This window comes from Drosophila hydei, unplaced genomic scaffold (assembly GCF_003285905.1).
Source record: "Drosophila hydei strain 15085-1641.00,03,60 unplaced genomic scaffold, DhydRS2 tig00000001-arrow-pilon, whole genome shotgun sequence".
Lineage (NCBI taxonomy): Eukaryota > Metazoa > Arthropoda > Insecta > Diptera > Drosophilidae > Drosophila > Drosophila hydei.
This window is the reverse complement of record NW_022045643.1, coordinates 12006405-12029084: the sequence shown is the minus strand read 5'-3', so window position 1 is coordinate 12029084 and position 22680 is coordinate 12006405. Positions and strand designations below refer to the sequence as shown.

Sequence of the window (22680 nt, the reverse complement as noted above, 5' to 3'; positions counted from 1 at the left end):
CAGCCAGTGAGAGCCAGTCATGAGTCAAGAGCAGCAGCAGCAGCAGCAGGATTCGCTTTTTGCTGAATGCTGCGGGAGCTCGGAACTCGGAACTCGAAACTCAAAACTAGGAACTGGCTGATATTTTTGGCCATTTTTAGTGAGTTCGCTGGCTGACAAATTTGTTGTTGCTGTGTATTTGGGTGCAGTCAAGGCCATAAAAAGGACCCGAGCTGGATTACCATGTCAAGTGCAACAGGCCAAAGCCCAAAAACGTAAACCGAAGAACAACGCGATCTAAGCTTCGATATGTCTTTCGCCCGAAAGTAATTAACCAGTGGCAACTACCTCTACTCCCTGCTGGGCTACTCTGACCCATGTGCACGAATAAATTAACTAATAATAACAGAAAAATAGAAGGGAAACCGCAAGCATCATACGGCAACATTTTCAGCCAGCCGGGCAGAGCTGTAAAACCAATTTGTTTATGAAAAAAGCAAAGCGACGTAAAGTGTGCGCATTGTTGGTAACCTGTAGTTATTTTATTTTATTATTTATGGTTAAATGGTGCAGCCCCCCAACCAGGCAGCGCTAACCCGTTTATTAAATTCATTTCGCAGTTGTTTTTATTTCCATTTTTTTTCTGAATAGTAACCGAATAAACCGCAAAACCCGAGCAGCTAAGCAACTAAGACACACACTCATATAGTATCCAGAGGCCAGAGGCATGGGCGTGGCTAGGGTTGTGTGTAGGGAGTTGGGTTGGGTTCTTGCAGATATGCGCACACACACAAAGTAACCGCAAAAAAGTGGTCAGTTGGCCAAAAACTAAACGAAATGTAATAAAGCAACGGATATGCCAGTTTGCTTGAGCTCTGCACCCAGCTGCAATGGCAACGGCAATGGCAATGGAAAAGCGGAGGCAGTGGACCGGGGTACAAAGAGACCAACAGAGCTATGCAGATAGATAGATGCTATAGTTCTCAGTTGAAAGACAGCACTGCACAGTTCCGTACAATAAATGAATATGAATTAGGCAACAAGGTTCTTGTCCAACTAAAACACACAACTGGCCCACAAAAAATAAAGAAAGAACGAAATTTAAAGAGAGCCTGATGGGAGCAGGGTCATGGAAATCGACGCATGGCAAATCGAAGGCAGCTTCTTCGAGCTTGGCCTAAAAGGAAATATCCAGATATCAAATTACTGCCTGCAAATCATTAGTTCTTTGTCCAACTTCATTTAGACGTATCCTAAATTAAAACCTTAACTAGTTGCCAATTGGTTTTGGTAACGAAATTCGCTCTAACTGCAACAGCAGCAGCAGGAGCTGCAGCAAGTGCAGTTTAAATGGACCTCAAGGACTTGAAAGGGTTTACTCAAAGCACTTTTCGCTTCTCGCACTCAAAAATGTTGTTGTGGCTACACCTCCACTTGGCTTTCGGCCTGCCTAAATGTCAGTTACTAGCAGCTTTGCGTTGCTCCAGCTATATTTTCGTTATGCTCTTGTGATTTTTCCAGCAAAAAAGTTAAAAGCATTTTCTTTTTAATACCCTCACAATGGCTATTTCGCCTTTTTAGCAAAAATGACGCAAATAATATATATACATATATATTTATATAGCTATAAAGTAGAACAATTTTGCTGCAGTAGTAACAGAAGGGAAGTCATTTGACTTTGGCGGGCTATTCGACTCTTAGATAGAACAATTATTAATCAAAATCCCACAGCTGTTGGGCTAAATTCATACTGAACAATCTCTCTATAAATTTCCATCTATATAACATAGTAATTCTTTGCCATAAAGATTTAGGCTTATCATAAGTGAAAGCGTATTTGAATTTCGATGCTCTGAAAATTTGTTCCATTTTCTGTTAAATATATAAATATATATAAAGTTTTTTTGGGGCGTCCACTTCAGTCGACAAACTTTGGATTTTAAAAGCTTAAAATTTAAATCAATTTAAATTAAATTTTGCTGCATACTTTCTGGCGCACTTTTACGTTCGTTTCGACGAGTTTTTTGTGTTTTATTTGTCACAGCCCTATTAAATTTTTAAGTGCCAAGCAGGGACCGCAAGATCCGCAAATACCACACAAGCAACCGCTAGCCTTCAGCCCTCCTTCCGCTCGACCCCTGCCCATCGCCATCGCACCAGCTCCCCACTAATAATTCATTATAAAAGTCAGTGCTTTGGTTTGGTTTGGTTTGGTTTTTGTGTTTTGCTGTAACGCGAATTCCGCCTTAATATACACAGCCCCCAGCCCCTTTACCCATCTGAGCTGCGAGCTTATGTCGTGACAAACTGCACACATATGTGTGTATATTGTGTGTGTGTGCGTGTGTGTTTCAGTGCTTGTGTTCATGTTTATGGCACCATTTTGCACAAAGTCAAATCAAGTAATAAGGAGTCCTGGGCATTCCCTGAATCCTTTTCGTCTCGATTTCTTCAAGCCAAACCACGGAAATCAATTGCGATTCTTCTCGGCCAAAGGCCAACCAATCTCTACAGACTTTCACCTATCGAAATCGTTCGAAATCGAAGCAGAAAATGTTTTCGAGAACTCGTGACACTTATTGCGGGCATTAGTATATGGCGATGGCGCCTCGACCCTCCTGTAAGTGTTGAAAATTACTGTCGACTTGACTTGTTGCCTTTTTGTTTTGCCAGCTTGCAATGCCAACTACAACTACAATAACAATTACACGAAGTTGGTATGGGTGTGTGTGTGTGTGTGTGTGCTCGTATGTGAGTGTGTTGAAAGTTATTATGGGTGTCCGGGCCGCCACCGGAACCCAGACCTGGACCCCGACCCCGACCCAAAGGCCCATTAATGGGCAAAATTACTGTTTACAAGTGAAGCAGGCAGCCAGGCACCACTCGTAGTGAAACGCCGCCACCACCAGCACCAGCACCAACACTTCGGAATGCAGGTTTCGTGTTAAAATAATAAACACATAGCGAAAATTGTAGCAGCATGTGTAGCAAGCAGACTGCATAATTCCATTACAGAGCTGCATGCCCCATACATACTGCATGCTGCAAGCGCCCAGCTGCAAGCACCTAGACCAGCCTGTCATAAGCCATAAACTATTCCAGGGCAATATTTTTGCGTTATGGCCAAAGTCTTCAACTTAAGTTAACACGGCAAGCATGTACTTTACTTAATATTTATATGCCTGGAGCATAAAAATGTTTCAAAAAAGTATTTCTAATGTCCTTTAATGCTTTAACTAGCCTATGAGTCGGCTCCTGCCTTGAACCTCTCTTGATGTGCCATCACACATATCCCAACAGGGTAGGACAGGGTCAAGCACACCCGCTCAGCGCGTTTTGATTTGTTTTGTTTTTCTTTTTGCGCCGAGTTTTTGCATTTTAAATTGCCAGACAGCGGAATATTGTGGCTAGTTTAAACAATTACTACAATAGCAATAACAAAACAGCATAAAAAAGAAAAAATAATAAAAACAAACGAAAAAAAAAACAAGTTCAGCACAATATGAAATTATTCTAATTACAATTAGTGTTAATTGTCACTTACGGGCCTGGAATGCTGTACGTGTATTTCGTAATTTGGCATGCTTAGAGAAATTTGCATTTAAAATGAGTTTTTCTTTCTTGTTATTGTTGTTGCTGCTCTGTTTTTGTAATTTTGCAATTTCAATTTGAGTTTAGCCTAAGCTAATAATAACATGAAAGTCATGGAAGAACTGTGCGCATTAATGCATTAATTGTAATTACTTAATTATTTGCATAAATCAAAGTTTTGTTGCCTCGTTGCGGCGCCCAACATTAATTTTAATGCAAAGCGACATTTTCCTCATCTGATTGAAATGGCAATTAAAAAAGTTTTTGATGGCGCCCGATTTGCAGATCGCTGGCAGGCGACAGCCGAACGGATAGATTGATGAAAATCATCCGCGCTACTTAATGACAATTTTATGTAGCTCGTCAAGTTGTCGTTTCTGCGTTTTATGAGTGGCTCAATGCAAGGACCAAACAGGGCTTTAGAGACTTTAATACCAGGCAATTAAAATTGGAAACATTTAATTAAAACACAGGCAATCGGATTCATTGATAAATGCTAATTGAAGAGGATTTTCGTAAAAGTGGGCAAATGTTTTGCTAAGAAAAGTATTAATCAGACTAGGAGTCTTGAATGGGACAGCAATAATAAAAAATGTAATATAATATATAAATCTATACTGCGTCTCACTCACTCTCACATTGTGCTGCCTCAAAAATGTAATTAATATAATATAAAAGGAGAGGAAAGATTATTTTTTCTATGACTTTTTAACATATTCAAGACGAACCAAATTCATAATAATCTCATCAAAGAAAAGGCGAAGTCACCAACTGTAGAGGCAATCGAAAAGGTATTCGCATTCCCATTTCCCGCTGCTGTCTCCCATTTCTCCCGCCCCCTCCCCGATGCTGTCGTCGTATTTAATGTGCAGAACTCTCGTATATTTTTTGGTTTTTTTTGTGGTATTCTTATGTAAAATGTTTCCGTCAAATGGCGTCTGACAAACTCAGCAAATGGACCGCACGCCTTGCCACATGAAGTGGGCGTTGCCATTTCGGCAAGGCCACGAAATCTGAACGCAAGAATCAAATTGAAATGACGCACTTAATGGCATTTATGGTTTATGCGCATTTTTATTATAATGCGACTTCGATTTTCTCCTCTGTCTCTGTCTGTCTGTCCTCGTCTGGTCGCTTTGCAATTTTCCAACGTTTTGCCATTTTGGCCAGTTCATTTGGCAGTAGAGTCTAGAAGGAAGGCAGGCGAAGCGAATAGGGGACAAGGGTTGACCAACTGTCGCCGACTGTAGTCACCCTCTCGCACGATTCATTTTGGCCAATTGGTAATTTTGTTATTAGTCACGCTCTTTGCGCTTCATTAATGTTCATTACACACAAATGAACCCACATCGATTGATATTTCTCGTCGTCTGGCGGTTACAAATTGCGCTCGTATATATATAAATATCGGTATATATATATACATTTTTTACGATTTGCGGTTGATATTCTGCGGTGTGCAATAAACGCGATGTCCGCTTTTTTCAATTTATTTATACGATGGCTTAAAGGGTTGCCCGCCTAATACATTTAATTATAAAAATAAACACACACACAAACATACGTCTATTGCTAACGGTATATTTATATAACCACCAACACATCCATGTGCAATATGTATCGAGGAAACTTTGAACTTTTGGGTTATGCGTCACATATGCTAGGGGCGACAGCGAGTGCGAGTGCGAGCGAAGTTTCGAGGGGTTCGCCGAAGTTCACAAGAAATAAGAAAATAAAATTTATTGACGCAGCGCTGTGCACGCTTAATTGAACATTGCCAACTTGAAAGCCATATCCACTGATTGACTGAGCCAGTGGAACGCAATTTTTTATGACCTTTGAAACTTTGAAGCATGTAATTTGTTCTATTCCTTCCAGGGAGTTATTTAAATGGCCATTTGATTATGCGCCTAAGCAGCTGGAAATGTGGCCTGGCCTTGCCGCTGACAGGGCCGAAAGTGCAGGCGGTTTTTTAGTTTTTCCTCTTTTGCCTTTTCCTTTTCCTTTACTGTTTCGTTTTTTATGTTTGTTTAGAAATTGTTTATTCTGGCTTTGCATTATTTTGGGTTAATTTGGTTATCTAATATAAAAGTGAACGGGCCCAAAGGGGTCGCCCAGGACCGCAGGCCGCTAGGGGTTGATTATGCCACTTGAGCGGCTTAGGTTTAAACCATATGCTTGGCTTCAGTGCACTTTGAAGTGGCATGGAAAATATGATAAGCATATTAATATGATTTTCATTTTATTTTCGTGGCAGTAGCTGGAACTTTGATTGAAAATTGAAATTGAAAGGGAAAAAAGGATAAGCTGGGAGATACATTTGCTAAAAAAAAGCTGGAATAATGGCAAGAGCAGCTGCTGCAACTAACAAGACTCAGAAACATATGCGTTAGGAAACTCTAATTCAATGATATTCGAATACATTCATCACTGGAGTCCCCAACTATTAATTCATACTCTCTCCATAAATTATTAATCTACTTGATTATTATTCTTCCGGCATGAATTGCCCCCAAATCTTCAGTTGTTTTAATAAATTTCACATTTGATTTGGTTTGTTTTTCTTGCCATACAAATTATTTGCTTCCGTAGCCCCATTTGAGTGGGGCTTTCTCCCATTTTTATTTAATTTGCACAATTGCCGCTCATTAAGCGCAGTTAAAATCCAAACAATTAATAAATTTTTAAGTGCAGCGCAAATTATGCACCTCTTGACCGACCTCAAGACCCCTCCACAAAAGCGCCGCTCGTCAACTGTGGGCCGCATCACCTGCCTGCCTGCACCTGCACCTTCACCTGCACCTACAAACCGCTCTGCACACAATACATTATTAATTTAACGACCCTCTCTGCCCCTTTGCAACGTTTCCCTCTTTCAGGACTTGCTGCACGCACAACAAATGGCGCTTAATTTGCCAAATGGTTGGGACCCCTGCAGTCCTTGGGCACTTCCCTCTGTTTGGGTAGTTGGAATGTTGTTTTTTCCTCCACTACTAATACTCTGTTCGCAAAGCTCAAAGCGAGTTTTTTAGCTGCAGCAGCTAAGTGTATGTCTTTAAGCCTGCAAATGCATTCAATTTGCACATAAATCATCTCCATTTAGTTTACAATATAAGATATATATCTATATATATATAAGAGAGTAAACAGAGTATCTGCAGTGCGAACTGGCTGCATTCCCTTGTTTTCTGTTTTAGTGAGTGTTGCAAAAATATGAATGCACAAAGATGTAAAATACCTTGACTGGAAAATTTGCAAAGATGGGCGGCATAGAGCGCAGGCGAAAGTAAACGAACAGCAGCAAAGTAAAGCGAATAAAGCACAAATGCAAAGGGAAACAAAAGTAAGAACCAAATTTGCAACTTTGTGCAAACTTAAGCTAACAGAAAGGCCAGCCAGCTAGCCAGCAAGCAAGCAACAAAATTCATTAAAACTTTGCATTGTGTTTCAAAAATAACGAATGAACAGCAACAACAACAGCAATGGCAAAAGGAAGAAGAAGCACTAACCCATTGCGAACTAATTTGTCTGGCGATTTAGTAAAGATTTCGGACCCCAAATACCCTTAGCCCATGGCAAGGGCTGTTGATGACGCGACAAAACCCAATTAATACGCCAGACAAATAAAATGGTCAGCCAAAGACAAGTCGGAAAAACCGTTTAGCTACAGCAATAACCAAATGTGTGTTTACACACACAGACAAATACACACACACGCACACACACACAAACAACAAACAGACGCGAGCGTGCATAATTTTTTCTTTCCTTTCTATCCAAGTATATCTTAATATATGTATATGTTATGTGGTTCTAGGAGTGGGCTTTGACGCGCGTCTCTGTCGCCACGACTGTCTGCCTGTCTATGTGATGTGTGTGCATGTGTCTGTGTGTGCGCTGCGTATTTGTGTTTGTGCGTGTTTGTTTTAGTTAACCAGAAAGTTTTCTTAAAGATTTACGCTTAAGTTTTACGTGATAAAACTTTTATCACTATGACATTTTGCTCTAGCAGCAGCAGCACGAACAGAAGTGCTGCGCGACTTTAGCAGAGCTTTGCTCTAGCCAATTGACAGTGCTGTCAATATAGAGAATAGGATGAAAATGATACTAGATTGGCATTTGTTAGGCAACGATTAATATGTCTTTAAATTTAAGTGATGTCATCTGATACGCTCTGATATCAGTTGCTGGTTGCTGCTGCAAAAGACTTTTCTATTATCAGCCTATCAGATGGCACGGGGCATGCCACTTGAAAGTCGAGTTGATATGGAAATACTTTTAAGGACTCTCATTAAATAATCCAGAATTGGGCATCGCAAAGTCATGTCAGGCATCTCGCAAGTCAATTAAGTTCATCATATATTAAGATCAAATATTTTGCCTAACAGCATATTCTTTGTGAATAACTTTAATCGTGCCCTCTTTGACAGCAGCACCCCTGCCACTGGGACGGCACTACTTGTGTTGATATTTGCTCGAGGATATTGGTCCAGGCTCATGTACGACTCATGTTAGTCGTCCCAAAATATAAGTATATATATCCGCTAACAGGCTGGGGGTAAGTACGTGCCGCTGTTTACTCCCCCCGGGAATCAGTTAAGTATTTTGATGGCAGCGCTTATATCATCAGTCCAAAACTCAAGACCTAAGAAACTTTTTATTAACATAAATTATGACGCACAAACACACACATACCCACCCACCCACACAGAGAGAGAGAGAGACGCACACACTTGTTATGAGCATGTGAGAGAGTGAGTCAATAGTTAAGCATGGCACAAGTGAGTGCATAAATTTCACTTGGCACAAACTTTGGCCAATATATCTATTAAACGTCGACGGTGCTTACCGTTATGGCGATGTCATGGCTGGCATCGCATGTGTCCAACTTGCGGCGAAAGCGTAGGACGGTGTGGGTGGCATTCTCGTAGCCCAGCATCAGCATGTAATCCTGGGAGGGATCCACGACAGGCTCCGTGTCGCCGTTGCGTGTGACGTGTCGATCCTGCAAGCGGGAAGAAAACTGTGTGTGAGCTTTTCCATTTTGGTTATTAATTGAAAAATTTACGAAAATATTTAATTTGCAGCATACTTTTGTGCGGCAGGCACAAGCTCAAGCCCAACTGCTCCCGGCCACACATTCATGTCATTTAACAAAAGATATATATATATATTTAAATATATATATATTACGGAGTTTCGCTCCCAGCCACAGGCACTTCGTAAGCTCCCAAGCTTTCACGCAGCATCTGTGGGATGCGTTTTTCAGTCTTCTTTTTTTTATACCCTGCATTCGTTCAGCGCTTAAAAGGAGTTGTTCATACTTCACGAAAGTCATATAAATAGATTTATTTTGTACAGGATTGTGGTTCAATCCTGCTAAAAATAAAAATATTCTTAGAAATTTGCTTTCATAGCGAAACTCCTAGTTGAAAACTTTCAACAAGTTTTTACTTATTTCATAAAATTGTCTTAAATTTATTTGTGTTAATGCTTAAAATGTACACGGGCCCATCTTATGTTTACTTTCCGTTGCCCTTATCCTCGTTTTCCATTATTTTGCCTCCTCTCAATGTTTTCAGAGTTTTACCAAGTTAAATTTGAGTAGTCGCTCCACCTTCATAGACAGGACACCCCTTTCTTGACTGAGGTTTTTTTAGTCTTTTGACTTGTTCGATTCCTTGGCACATGTTGGCCAGGCCTCGACACAGACGCCAGATGAGTCTGAGCTGAATGTTGGGTGTATGCGATGTAAATTCCTATGCACACATACATACACTCACAAATACATTTGTATGCATGTATTTTGACAGGCCACTGTTGAAAATATTTGGGAGTCGCTTTTTTTTGGGCGAGGGTTGTAGTGGCGGGCAGGAGGGGGTGTTGGGGCATGCTCTGTGATTGTTTTTGGGCGGCTGCTTCGCATATTGGCAGTTGACTGCAAATGGGCGTTGTGTTTGCTATGCTCATAGCACATCCTTGCCAGCATGCGGCAGGACCTCTTGTGTTGCTTTTGGTATGGCAACAATTTTTTGATGATGTTGCAAAAGTCAAAAGTGCCCCCATTGCCTATACCCATTTCACTTCACTTCACTTTGCTGCCAGCAGAGCACGGGTAATTGAAGCTGATGGAATTTTTGAGTAGTTTTCTATGTAGATATTTCAAATTTTTATTGATTTAATTATTTGTTGTCGTTTGTCATTTGTTTGACTGATATCAAAGTGGTTCAGCTCTTAATGCAGTTACAGCCTCATATAGCAACCAAATATTTTTCTATATATAGTTGCAGAGTGAGTGCTGCTCATATTGCATTTCGACATTCTTTGAATGTGGTTGTGTGCATGTGTGTGTGTGGCTTTTAGAACACATTTGGCAATACATTTAGGCTGTGTTATTTGAGTGGACGCTCACATAAAATGATCATTTAAAAGGCTGAAGAAGTGTGGTAGTTCTGGTTCGAAAAGTGAATAATTGATTGATTGATTATACTACTTATAGGCTACACAGAACTGTTGTGCAACACTGAATTACCAAACCAGTCTTTCAGCTTAACTATAACATTTTCTTCAACTTAAGAGAATTCACAGTTATTTATAGTATTCCGCTTAGGTTTCTTCTCATTGGTGTTTGATCAATTTCTAGCTTTTGTGTATGTGTGAGAGAGACAACTAGTATTTGCTGCTGTACAGCTGTTCTTATTCCTTTGTATAAGACTAAAAGATGATATAAGACTGCAGAAAATGAGTGAGCTTGCCTTCGTAAGCACATAGAAGTAATTATATATGTGAGAGCAAGACAGATAGTGTTTGCAACTGATAAACTCTACTACAGTTTATTACAGTAAAGTAAGAGAATGATGTGTTTATGTGTTTTAGTCTCCCTTTGATTTATGAACGAACTTCTAGCTAATATTTACAATTAATATTCGCTCGCGTGCATTATGCAATCTTATGCCAGCTGCTGGTCAAGCTATGTTCTCACACCCCCATCTAAATTGGCGTGGTATTGGTAAATGTTTTATCATCCTTCATCCCTATCTGGCACTTTCTCAGGCTTCTCCTCCTACTCTTCCACTGATACATCGCCCCACATTATGGAGTGAAACTTTTCTGCTCACAGCTCTCAGCGTTTCCATCATCTAATTACAACTGAAATTTTCACACACCTGAGGCAGATGCAATTAATTTGCCCCAATTTATATCATCATCCCACCGACAGATCCTACGCCTCCCTCCCCACCCTCTTACTCGCGATACTCCCCTAGCCCATTAATATCGTCCTGTTGCGTGTTGTGTTGCCCACAATTACATGCTAGCATTTCATTAATCATATCACACGCTGCGCCATTTGCCATTTAGCTGGCTAATTAAAAGTTTGCAGAAAACATTTAACATAAATTCTGCTAAATTTATATAGTATATATTTCGTATCTATGCAAGAGATAGAACATTTCGAACTGTCTGTCTGTCCGCCCGACTGTTTTGCAATCTGCAAACGCATAATTCAAGATCTGTAACGCGCAGTTCCGTTCCCGTTCCCATTGCCGTTGCCCTTTCTCCTTTCCCCTTTCCTCTTGCTGTTTTGCACAGTTTCCCTTTTAATTTTACATTATCTACCTCTATACACACACACACACACACACACACACACATACACATATTCGCACACCTTGACATGTTTCTCGCTTATCGCAACAGCAGCCAAAAGTCGCGTATACGTCGCGTATGCCGAGAGAATTGCGAGCGGCGACGGAAATTAAAAATACGCGCTGCAATGTTGCAAGCACCCAAGCGACGTTATCAAAATCAGCGTGTGCGTGGGCGTGGCACGGGCTGAGGATAGGGGAGGCAGAACTGAAGTAGAGTAGCGTTGCCTGCGGGTGACGCGTTGTGCGGTAATTATGCAAAAGGAAGGCGCATAAATTTGCAATATTCTCAGCTGCTGCTGCGCTGCTGTTGCTCTCTTGTGTTTCAAAAATGTTTCAAATGCCAACGACGTTTTAACTGCTCACAACTTTTTATGCGTGCAGCTCAAATGCCGCCAATTCCGTCTTTAGAAATCTGCCCCATGGCGGGTAGTCTCGACGAGGTCGTGCCGCTTGTAACAGAGTTGAAGGAACTCAAGACTCCATAATATAGTAATATTAACATACTCTCTGGCAGTTAGTTAGTAATAACTGGATAGGAACAGAGTATTTGAGGTTCGGTCAATTGCTTGGAGAAGTTTTTCATTCATTTTAAGTTGCATGCCAGGAGAGCGTAGTGCGTGCAAAGTGGGAACTTCAGGGGAGGAGCTTGGCTGGTTTCTGTTGGGACTTCGTCCTGCTCGTGGTCGTCGTTGTCAACGCACACGTTTTTTTAATTGCTGAAATTTTATCACACCTTCATGGCTGGCAGGACTCGTAAATTGTAATCCTTGTGCGCTCTTTGCCAGAGCAGGCTTCTGCTTGAGCAACGATGACGTCGCCGCTTTCCTTGCCCTCGTTTGCCCTTTCAGTGCTCGATGTTGTCATTAACGTCGCTGCCTCTTAAGCATTTAATAGCCTTGTCAAGACTTTAATGCCTTTTAGCTGCCGCCCCCTAATATGTGTAAGAGCGCGGGACGGTAAAAAAGAGTGTAGAATATAGACTGTGCGAGTGTGTGTGTGTGTGTGTGTGTGTGTGTGTGTGTGTGTGTGTGTGTGTGTGGAGGGGAAATCAATAAAAGCAACGGCAAATTAAGCACCTTTACGCTGCTTCTCGAACAAGCAAGCCGCAGCGGGAATTTAATAGGATTATGCAACATTGACGTTGCGAGCAAAGCCAAACAAACTTATGTAAAGCCTGTCACTGCACTTAAGAGCAGCAGGGGTTGTGTGCCGCACCCATCCCACAGCCTATAACTGAGCCTTGAACCCTTTCGGCATCATAACATGCGCCTAATTGTGCTGATTTTCGCTTGATGAAAACTTTTGACACAGACACACACAACAAACAAGCCGCCCATCATCAGCAGCAACAGCAGCATCAGCAGCATCAACAGCAGCAGCAGCAAGTGGCATTCCAAGTTTTGTTACGCCAAAAACAAACTTTAGCAATTTATGATAATTCAACGTCAGCTGGGACAGTTCAGTGTTCAGTATACACTTGAAGTACTCGCTATATATCGAGAGTGCAGGGGAATCAAGGCTGAACACTAGACCCAGGCCCATGCCTGACTGAGATGCTGCTAATGTAAGCTGGCAGGCAGGCAGGCGGGCAGCAGGCAGGCTGGCTGGCAGGCAGTCAACCATCAACAACAACTGACAGCTGGCTAGCAGTGAAAAGCTCAGCGATAGACAGATGGAGAGAGAGAGCGAGAGTGAGAGAGAAAGAGATTGATATGGAAAGACAGAGCGAGAGCGTCTTAAAATATGCTTGTAGCACACATTAAACTTATTACCCCCACAATATAGCTCCTTAACTCTTTGCCTGTCCCTAGCCAAACACACCCGCACACCCACACACCCACACACCCACACACACTGACTGTATCTTTACATGTTCAGATTTTGCTTTATAAACAAATGCATACAGCAAAAGGGTTGGTTGCACATAGCACACAAATATGAAAATGCTAGCTATCTATCTATCCATATATGTGTATATAATATGTATTTGCCTACATACAGTTCATGCCACATGCATTGCAGTGGGTGGGTCGGCGAGTTATTGTCATGTGTGTGCCGCTCAAGTGCAGCAGCTGAAGTTTTGAGAAAGGTTCTCAAAATGCGCTCCGACAGCTTTGATTTATATGTAGTGGGGCTCATGGGGTTTGCGGCCACAGCAAAAAGTTCTCCGAAACGAGCAGGTGAGCGTAGGCAGGCGAAAAAACCATTAGATGGGAACGAACAACCGCAAGACTAACTAGCTTAAAAGAGCATTTCAACAGAATACTTTTCTCACCCAGCCACGGCATCCCAATGAAGACGTTTGAAAACTATTTTGAAAAGTTTTTTCTGAGAAGGAAATATATATATTTATGATGAATGGAAATATATATAGGCAAGCTTCTCTATCATTAGAAAATGTTCTTTGGCTGGTTTTCGAAAGCTGAATTATTTAAAGGCAATTCATGAGTTGAGTTGCATTTCTCTTTAAACACCCACTGTAATGCTCTGAATGTTGTGTGCTTGATTAGAGAACCCTTTTGAGCACTTACGAATCGACCCTCTTGCTGCCATCTATTACCATTCGGCAGTGCCAAAATCTTGTGCAACTCCTCCGCAGCCATTTGGTGGGTTTGTAAATTGTTTTCCTGCGCTCTGGGCTGTCTGTCCGTCCGTCTGTTTGTCTGTTTGTCTGTCTGCTTGGTTGCCTGGCTTTGCTTGGCAGTGTAGTATTTGATCTATGTTGAAGGCGCAGTGCTCTCTGTTACCCTGTATGCTGTTCGGCTTAGGAATCGACGATGTCAGCAGCCAAAGTTGATGCCTCATGTACATTTGATTACGTATACGCCAGGCAGGCAGCCAGGCAGCCAGACTCTTGCGCCAAAAGAGAGAACGCCAGCGGGCAAAGCCATCAAGCTAGACACCCCTTAGTCTACAGTTCAATCCCTAAACACCAACTCCAACTCCAACTGCAATCCCAAACCCAAACCCAGCTCAAATTCCAATCCCTCTGCCCCAACCCGCAATCTCTACCTTCAGTGCCTGTGATGATGCTCTTGGAATTGGCAGGCTTTCGGCTTGAGCTTGTGCAAATTATCGCTGCAAGCGACTATATCAATTAATATAGTTAAAGTGCCTTTCAGACTCCGCTCGACTCGACTTGATTCGACTCGGCTCAGCTCGGCTGCGCTCATTGGGGCTGCCTGCAGCTCTGCCAAATTTAATCGTTTGAGTTACTTTTGAGGCGAGTCTCTTTGTTGACTCGTCTGCCTGTCCGTCTGTCTATCTGTCTGTCTATTTGCTGTGCATCTCATCTTGGAATTTGGCTCACTTTCTGTGTGGCCGCCCCTATGCAATATCTCACAAATGCAGACACTGCAAATTGCTAGTTAATATTTTATAAAAGTAAACAGCAACAAATTGTGCAATGCCATGGAGTGTAAATGCTCTTTAGCTGATGCCTGCCAATATATCGTATGATTATATTTGGCAACCTGCTCAGCAGCTGCAACCGAGCTGTATGCATAGCTGGCAAACATTGAATTCCGTTTCAGGATCAATTCACAACATTATTAGCAGCATTCAAAAGTTGCAATTCACCTCTTAAAGCTGAGATAATATAATAAAATATATTCGATAAACAAAGCTAAATGTATTTGTATTCATCCCTTTGTGGCATGCATTGGTGCATTAAGCTTTTAACAAGTCATTCACAAAAACTGAGTGGCCCATTAAAATGATTAACAAGTAACAGAGCTGCAGCTGGGAAGTGCACGACTCGCTGATACCCAGTGGCGAGGCTTTGAGACTGTGCTGAATACCCACTCTAGCGCTTCCATGGTATTTGTAGAGGTAAACGTCAGTTCCTTATATTGTATGGCATATTTGATAAATAAAATATGTTCTTTATCAATATTAATTACTTGTTCTGAGAGTGTTGAAGCATCAAGTCTGAAAGCCTCAAGCCACTAGTACAGGGTATAGAAATATTTGCATATCTGACATGCCATGCCATTTATGTGTATCAATATATATGCATATATTTATATGCAATTACATTCGCTTTGTTATATTGTGGAGAATGTGCAGTGCAGCGCAAACAATCAAAGTAGTTGGCCATAACAAAAAACGTGGCTTCCGGATTAATGGAAATTTACAGTAGTAACTGCTGTCCATGCACTCTCACATATTTGCCAAGGATTTACCCACTTCGACTGCTGCTAGAGTTAATTGACAAATGGCATACATTCAGATAGCTCTAATGTCATTCTAAGCACTGTTATCTTGTTCAGCTTACTCCCAAAGGTGCTCAGACCGCAATCTCAGCTACTTACCCAGGGGCTGCCCCATTTGCATTAAACATTTTGGATTTTTTTTTGATGCTCGAGTCAACCCTTTGAGCAATTTCGTTGCTCTCTTTGGCTCGGCTGGTCGTTCACTCAATTAATGTCATGTAAGCAACCCACTTAGTTGGTTTCCACTGTAACTCGTGCAACATCAAAACTGACAAACACACACACGCATACACATATCAAAAGGCAAGCAAATTCAATTAACAAACTTTGCACGTCACTCAAAATTAACTCTGGAGCGTTGAGGCATCATGTTCCCCGCCCCACTCACAGAGCAACCCCAACACCCCCTGCGCTGTTGACAAATACCCAAGGAAAAAATGGAATATATATATATATAGTATATGAAATGATGACAAAAAGTGTGCGACTATTTTATATCACTTTCAATTGTCCGGCGGTTGCCGCCCAAGCGCTGTTAGCGGCCACGCCCACCCACTGGGGCAGCTCAGCCCAGCGCATTATAATATAATGCGTTTTATAGTGGCGAAAAATAAAGGAAAAAGTAGAAGCAGATATGATGATATAATAAAAAGACGAAAAATTGTATTTGTCATATTGTTAAGCTGATGGCTGTCAGTTTTGGGTGCGCTGGCTGAAGCTGAAGCTGATGCTGATGCTGATGCTGATTTCTGATTTCTGACGTTGACGTTGGCGTTGGCTGTGCTGTGGGTGTCGCTTACAGCGCGCTAGTGTCTGTGTGTGTATATTGAGACCGCTTTTTAAATACGCTGTGTAACGGCTGCCATCGAAATCTGTTGAATGTGACACACACACACAGAGAGACATGTGCGCGCACACAGACAGAACGATTCGAAACTAAAAGCAAATTCAAATAAATTTAAAATCCCCTTGTGCATTTTTAGCGACAGTCGAACTCAGCCCCAGCCTGTGAGTGGATGACTGTGTGTGTGTATGTGTGTGTGTGTGTATTTGACTGGCTACGTGTCGTTTAGCATAAAGGCAAAATGCGATAGGCAAAGTGAGCGGTTGGGCCGCTGGCCGAGGGCTGCGCGCCCTTAAGGGCTGCATTTATGACACTCCATTTGTCAAGTGAATGAACGGCGCCCCGAATGAAATGAAAGTGTGCAGAAACTGTAGCTTGGAATACGGAATTTGGTTCACGAATTGGGATTGGGATTGCGATTTGGTCTGCTCTTGGGTTACTCACTGACAGACAGCCAGACAGACAGTCTGATAGACGGGGCTGACTGTTTGACTGAGTGCGCAATTCAATTGCGTTGAGATTTTTTCCCAACCCGATTTCTTTTTGTTTTTGCCCAGGCAAAACAGCTGACAATCCCGTAGACCCGTTGTTCCGTAGACGCGCAGTGGCAAGAGATTGACAAACCACGCCGGAAAGTGTTTTGTTAAATTTTCTGTTTGGCAATGCTGACATTGACGTTTATTAAGCGTTTTTGACACTTCTGCCGCAACGTTATCTGAGCCACCCCCGCCCGCACCCAGCTAAGACACCACTCAACCACTCAACGTCAGCTGCAGCAGTGCAGAGACGCAACATCAACGTCTGTATTTTAAAAGTGTTTGGCATTAATGTTTGTGCAAAATTATTTTAATGAGCTCTTCGAGGCTTTCGACAATTTAGCTTGCGGGTTGAATCATTAGATTTTCACCGCATAACATATAAAACGATATATATATATATATATATATATATATATAATATATGTGTATGTATATCATTATATATGTGTTATTATATTATACGCCCGCAGTTTGATTGCTTGGCAGCTGCTCCAATTTTGCTTTTGTTGTAACGATTTGATAAACTGTCAGAGCTGGGCCCTGACAATTCAGTTCAGTCACAAAGGCAGTAGCAAACGCATAACTAGGACATTGCGACACACACGAACTGTTCGAATATTATTCATAGAGTATTGTAGAGGCTTGTCAATAGAAATCTAAGCATGGTTCCCATTGAAACTATTTGAATTGTATATCTATTGAAATACATATCCTAATGCATATTTCAATAACACCTTTAAGCTGCTTAATAGATTTGTTAATGTTATTTCAAAGTCCTATGAAAGCTAGAAGCATCATATATTTTAATATATTATATTATGTATAAATACATTTGCTTTTTAGCTGGCTGCCATGTCCCCAGTGTGTGATTTTAAAGAAGCTCTTCATAATAATTTATCTATATTTTATATGTATACTTTGATATCATTTACTTTTATACTTAGAAAATAATTTTCTCATGCATACATAATAAATCTCAATTCTGAAATATTTGTCGCCTGTTGCCAGCACACACACACACACACACACACACCATTTCGAATACGCTCACGTCCTTTTTATAGCATACTTTTGCGAGCAGAAACGTAAAAAAATTGTATTTCAAAGCAAGACACAAATCCTTTGCCTAATTACTTGTCTGGCTTTGGGCTTTTGGGCGAACAAGAGAAACTCGTTTCATTTCGTTTCTATTTTTTTTTTTTGCCAATTTCCGCATCCCGTGGCATTTCCTTTTCGCCGCCCCGTCCAGCATCCTCTTTCTATTATTAAGGCTATAAATCCATGATCGCTTTGATATGAGCTGGCCCTTTTTATTTCATTTTTATAAATGCCCAAACGTGCAACGCCCCCTCGTTGCTCCTGGCCTGCTTGCCTCGCTCTGTGTGCTCCAATTTCAAGGCAAATTTACGCAGGCTGCTGCCCGTAAAATAAAAAGAAGCACAAAAAATACTTTACGTAGGCAGATAAAAAATGTAAATATCATTGTTTGCTTCATAGTAGAGAGCGGGCCAGGCGGTGCGCAGTGGAGCTGCGGGGCTGGCTGGGGGTGGCAAAGATGTTTTTGAACTTGGTGCAAAAAAGGTTAACAGCGACATTTGCCATTGTTTCGCCTTGACACACACGCACGCTCACTGCCCCGAGTGCTGGCTGCTCGCTCGCAGCACGTTTGCATTTCTTTCCCTGATTTTGGACTGTTTTCAGCAAAAGGTTCGACCCCAATCCCCTCCCAAAATATGCCCCAGGGAATGAACACCTTATCGCAACTTATTGCATCCGCCGGCAACAATTTGGAGACGGCCTTGTTGTTCTGTTCTCTCTGCACAGGACTTCCCCCTATATATACAGAGAAATATATATGTATATATATATATAGGATATATATTTTTTGTTGGACAATTCCGTTTACACACACATACTTTCACTTTTATGTTGTTGTAGTTGTTGCTGTTTTTGTTGTTCCCTGCGGCGTCTGCGTAAAACGTTTTAATTACATTTGTATGTTAAAACTCCAATTGACGCCTCCCGCCAGCCCGTCCTGTCGCCCCAAACGCTTTTGAACTTTAACAGGGTTGTGTGTGATTGTGGACCTGGGCGGGTGGCTGCTTGAATGCTTGGTGGGCTGTGTCTGAGTCTACCAGTGTTTGTGTGGGCGATTTAGGATATAACTAGATTGCTATATAAGACGTTTTTGATGTAGGTAAAAGGCAATTTGCGCTTGTCGACTGCTTGTGTGGGGCGGTTTGTTTAGCTCGTCCTCAATTTAATTTAACTAAACTGTCAAATCAAAAGCTCGAGAGCAAGCAAAATTAACCAAGCGCTTAAAGTCAGCTCGGTCCTTGGAAGTCCTTCGCGTTCGCTACTCAAAAGCTGTCAGCTAAAGCAGCTAACACTTGTGTGTGTCAATTTTATTTGATGAAAATACAAACACAAACAGACAGAGTAAAAGAGAGAGCGAGAGAGAGAGACAGAGAGAGAGGGCAGAGCGGCATGCTGCATGAGTGGCTTGTTGCTATTTGTAGAGCGCCTGATTACTGCCAGGACATCCCTGGCAGGCAGTCGCCCTTTTAGTGCCAAGTGTTATCGGTAAACAAATAAAAAAGAAGAAAACAGCAGCTGCAGATACACACACACAAGCACAGACAGAGCAGAGAGAGACACACATGCCATATTTGTTAACTCTCTGTTTGCTCTAAGGATAATTTTCCAGCCATACACACACGCACACACACACACACTCGAACTCCCATTCCATTTAGTCTATTGTTCGCATCAATTCCCCAATCTTAATTCACTCAAATTCGATTATTTCTCGTGCACTTTGGGCTCTGGTGGGTCTCTCCTTCCCTTGCCCAATCGCTTTTTATTTCCAGCCCGGGTCGCTCATTGAGGTTAAAATAAACTTTCGAAAAGGCTAAGAAGTCATTTATTTTTACGTTTAAACTGCACAAGCAACAAATGAAAAAGAGAACAGCACACACGCAGCTGGCAAAAAGTTGCAACAATCAGCAGCAGCAACAACAATGAAAACAACGAAAAATGGCTGCGTTTGAAAGCTTTTAAGGCAATTTTCGAACGATTTCAAATGCTACACAATCGAGCAGGGCAACTGATTTACAAATGGAAACCTAGTACATGAACAGGATTATTAATAGTAAATGTTTAATCTGTGCTTGAAAGCTCTGATGTCGAGCAAAGTAGTTGAATCTGGTTCAGTTCAGTTGACTTAATAAGCCTAGGCACTTGTCGAAAGTCTGTCTGTAAAGTGAGGCAGACTTTTTTATTATCAATTTGGTATTTGATCCGTGAGCTAAGATAAACATAATTGTATTCTGTACCCCATCTGATGCGGCCATCTGCATAATTTGCAACATTCGCACTCTTGAGAGTTGGCCAGCTGAGCGAGTGGCAACCCCTATCGACAGCGGCCAACCCCTCAGCTGGTGCCCCACTCTGTAAAACACTCGCACGTATCCAAAACAATTGCTTTACCTGCCAAACAACTCATTGCTAGATTAACTCAATTGCCTTAAATTGTAGCGCACATGGCGCGCACCCCCAAACAGCCAAAGAAAAAAAAAATAAAATAACAAGCGAAAACAAACCCCAATGCGAGGGGAGTTGCAGGCCCATCCAATACGGCCAGAACGAATCGAATCGAAACGAAACGAAACGCGGCACTCAAGTGTTTTGGGTTTTGTATCTTTTTAAATTTTACTTTTGTGCAATCGGATGTCCAATGTGGCCCAGTTGAAAAGTCCAATGAGTTTGGTTGTTTGGCTGTTTGGTCGAGTTGGTCTGTTGGTTTGCTTTTTGGCTGTTATTTCCAGCTGAGTCACGCCGCTGAAATGGCGCCCATTCACACTCCCACTCATGCACACACACACACCCATCGATACAGACCCCACACTTGCAGCACACGTGCCTGTGGAGAGCAATAAAATAAAAATTGAAAACACAAAGGATTTATAGCTTCAATAGGTTTTCAAGGAGCCACCAAGCTCAGCACAATTGTTCACCCACTGCACCTTTTCGCATAGATGTAGTCAGGTGAGCGGGGCTGCGGCTACACTGAAAACAATAATATTCGTAGTCCATCGAAGCAGAGATATATATTGTATATGGCCAGACATTTCATTGTTTATGTGTGTGGGTGCGCCACAGATTTTACTTTACTGATTATTTCTTCGCCTTTGCCCTTTATGCAGCCGTTTCTCTGCCTCTCTCTCTCTCTCTGTCTCTATGTCTATCTCTCTTTGTGTCTGTATATGTTTTTTACACTGATTGGTGTATTTTCCGTTTGGTTTTGACGCGCCTAGAGCCATGTGGCTTTGGCTTTGGCATTCAAGGTTCGGGATTTCGATTGGGTTGCTCTGCAAGCTGCGGCTTTTTACCTTTAGCACATGCAAAACAAAAGGGCTTGCAAATTGAGTTTTGTGGGCGGTGCTGTGGCTTGGCTTGTGCCACATCGACACCCCCACCACCCCTAGCCCCACTGCCTCCCGCACAGCCCATCAAAAAAGGTGTAAATAAATGCGCTGGGAATTCGTCAGTCAGCTAACTTTTTGCCTTTAATGAGACGGAAACAAACTTTTTCACAAAATAAAAATACAAAAATGTGGAGCAAAAGAAAAACAAATGACAAAGCTGCTTTGACTTTGACAGTATTTTTTAAAAATCTTCTCCCTCTTCCTCTCTTTGGCTCTTGCTGCCTCCCTCTAGCTGCGACTATTGCTGTCTCTATCACTCATTTTCCCAGCTGGCTTTTGCCTTTGGTTTTCTTCTGTTTTTTTTTTTTTGGTAACCCAAGTGCTTGAGCAATATAAAGTTGTGGCCGTTGTTGGCAAAATAAAAATAAAATTACTTTAAATTTGTCACAATAAGCTACCGCAACGCTTTCTAGCCAGCGCTTGGCTCGTGCATACCCTGCAGCGGGCAAATTCATTTCATTTCGTCACACAATATAGCATTTAAATAGCAGTTGGCAGCAGCAGAGTGAGAAGATTGTCTTTGTTAATTGCTTGAGCTGTGTGTGGACACCTGCGTCCATTCTGCCTCTGAGCAGAAACAAAGCCGAAAGCTTAGCCTGCTTAGCTGCAGCTGAGGTAGCTCCCAGACGGCATATGGTTTGCCTATATATGTTAGCATTTTGTGGAGCTTATTAGCTGGCGATCGTAAAATTCGTGTTCCATAAATTTATGTTGGATATTCGGAAAAATCGTCTTGGATTGAAATCCATTCATTTCTAAAATTAGCAGTGTATTAGATCTTCGGCTTCAGAAACTTGGCTCTGCTTTGCGTTTTATTAAAATTGTTTCAAATTGAGGTCGTTCGGTTGTGGTCGCGGCTAGATGGCAGTGGGGGCCACGCGCTGGGCATCTAGCCTCTTCTAATAGCACAACAAAAAGCACACTAATGGACCATATTGTGCTTGTTTTTTGTCGCTTTCTTATTTTGATTCTACTCCGGCCGGCGTCATTTTTATTGCGAATTTAGGCATCATTAGTTACGGGTTTTTAATAAAAATACAAACAGCAAGTACCAAATATTAGATATAGCCAGCATATTTTTCTCGTGGCCAAAAGTTTGATTTGTGAACATGAAGCGATATAAGTGCGCCTTTGGGTGCCATTGTGATGGCTCGCTTTGTGGTCAAGCTCTGTGGGCCCGTCCTCGAGCCCGGCCAGGAGCCCGGCCTTAAGTGCCCCAAGCAGAAAACTTTGTTAAGTTATACAATTTGTTCGGCAAACGGACAAATGTATTAGCAAGAAGTTGTAGAAATGATTTCAAGCTTTACAAATAGCCTGCAATGTCCACAATAAATATAAGAAGAGGCAAAATGGACTTAATAGAATTCGAGCTTGGCT

The 22680-nt window shown here is 41.8% G+C and overlaps 1 protein-coding gene across 1 annotated transcript in view; it reads right to left on the bottom strand.

Annotated features, from left to right (window-relative positions):
* LOC111600930 (MOXD1 homolog 2) overlaps positions 1–22680 on the bottom strand; it is a 68822-nt gene that overhangs the window by 33772 nt on the left and 12370 nt on the right. The window contains exon 2 of the mRNA XM_030222791.1: positions 8420–8575. Coding sequence (XP_030078651.1) covers positions 8420–8575 — 156 coding nt within the window. The remainder of the gene's footprint in view (positions 1–8419; positions 8576–22680) is intronic.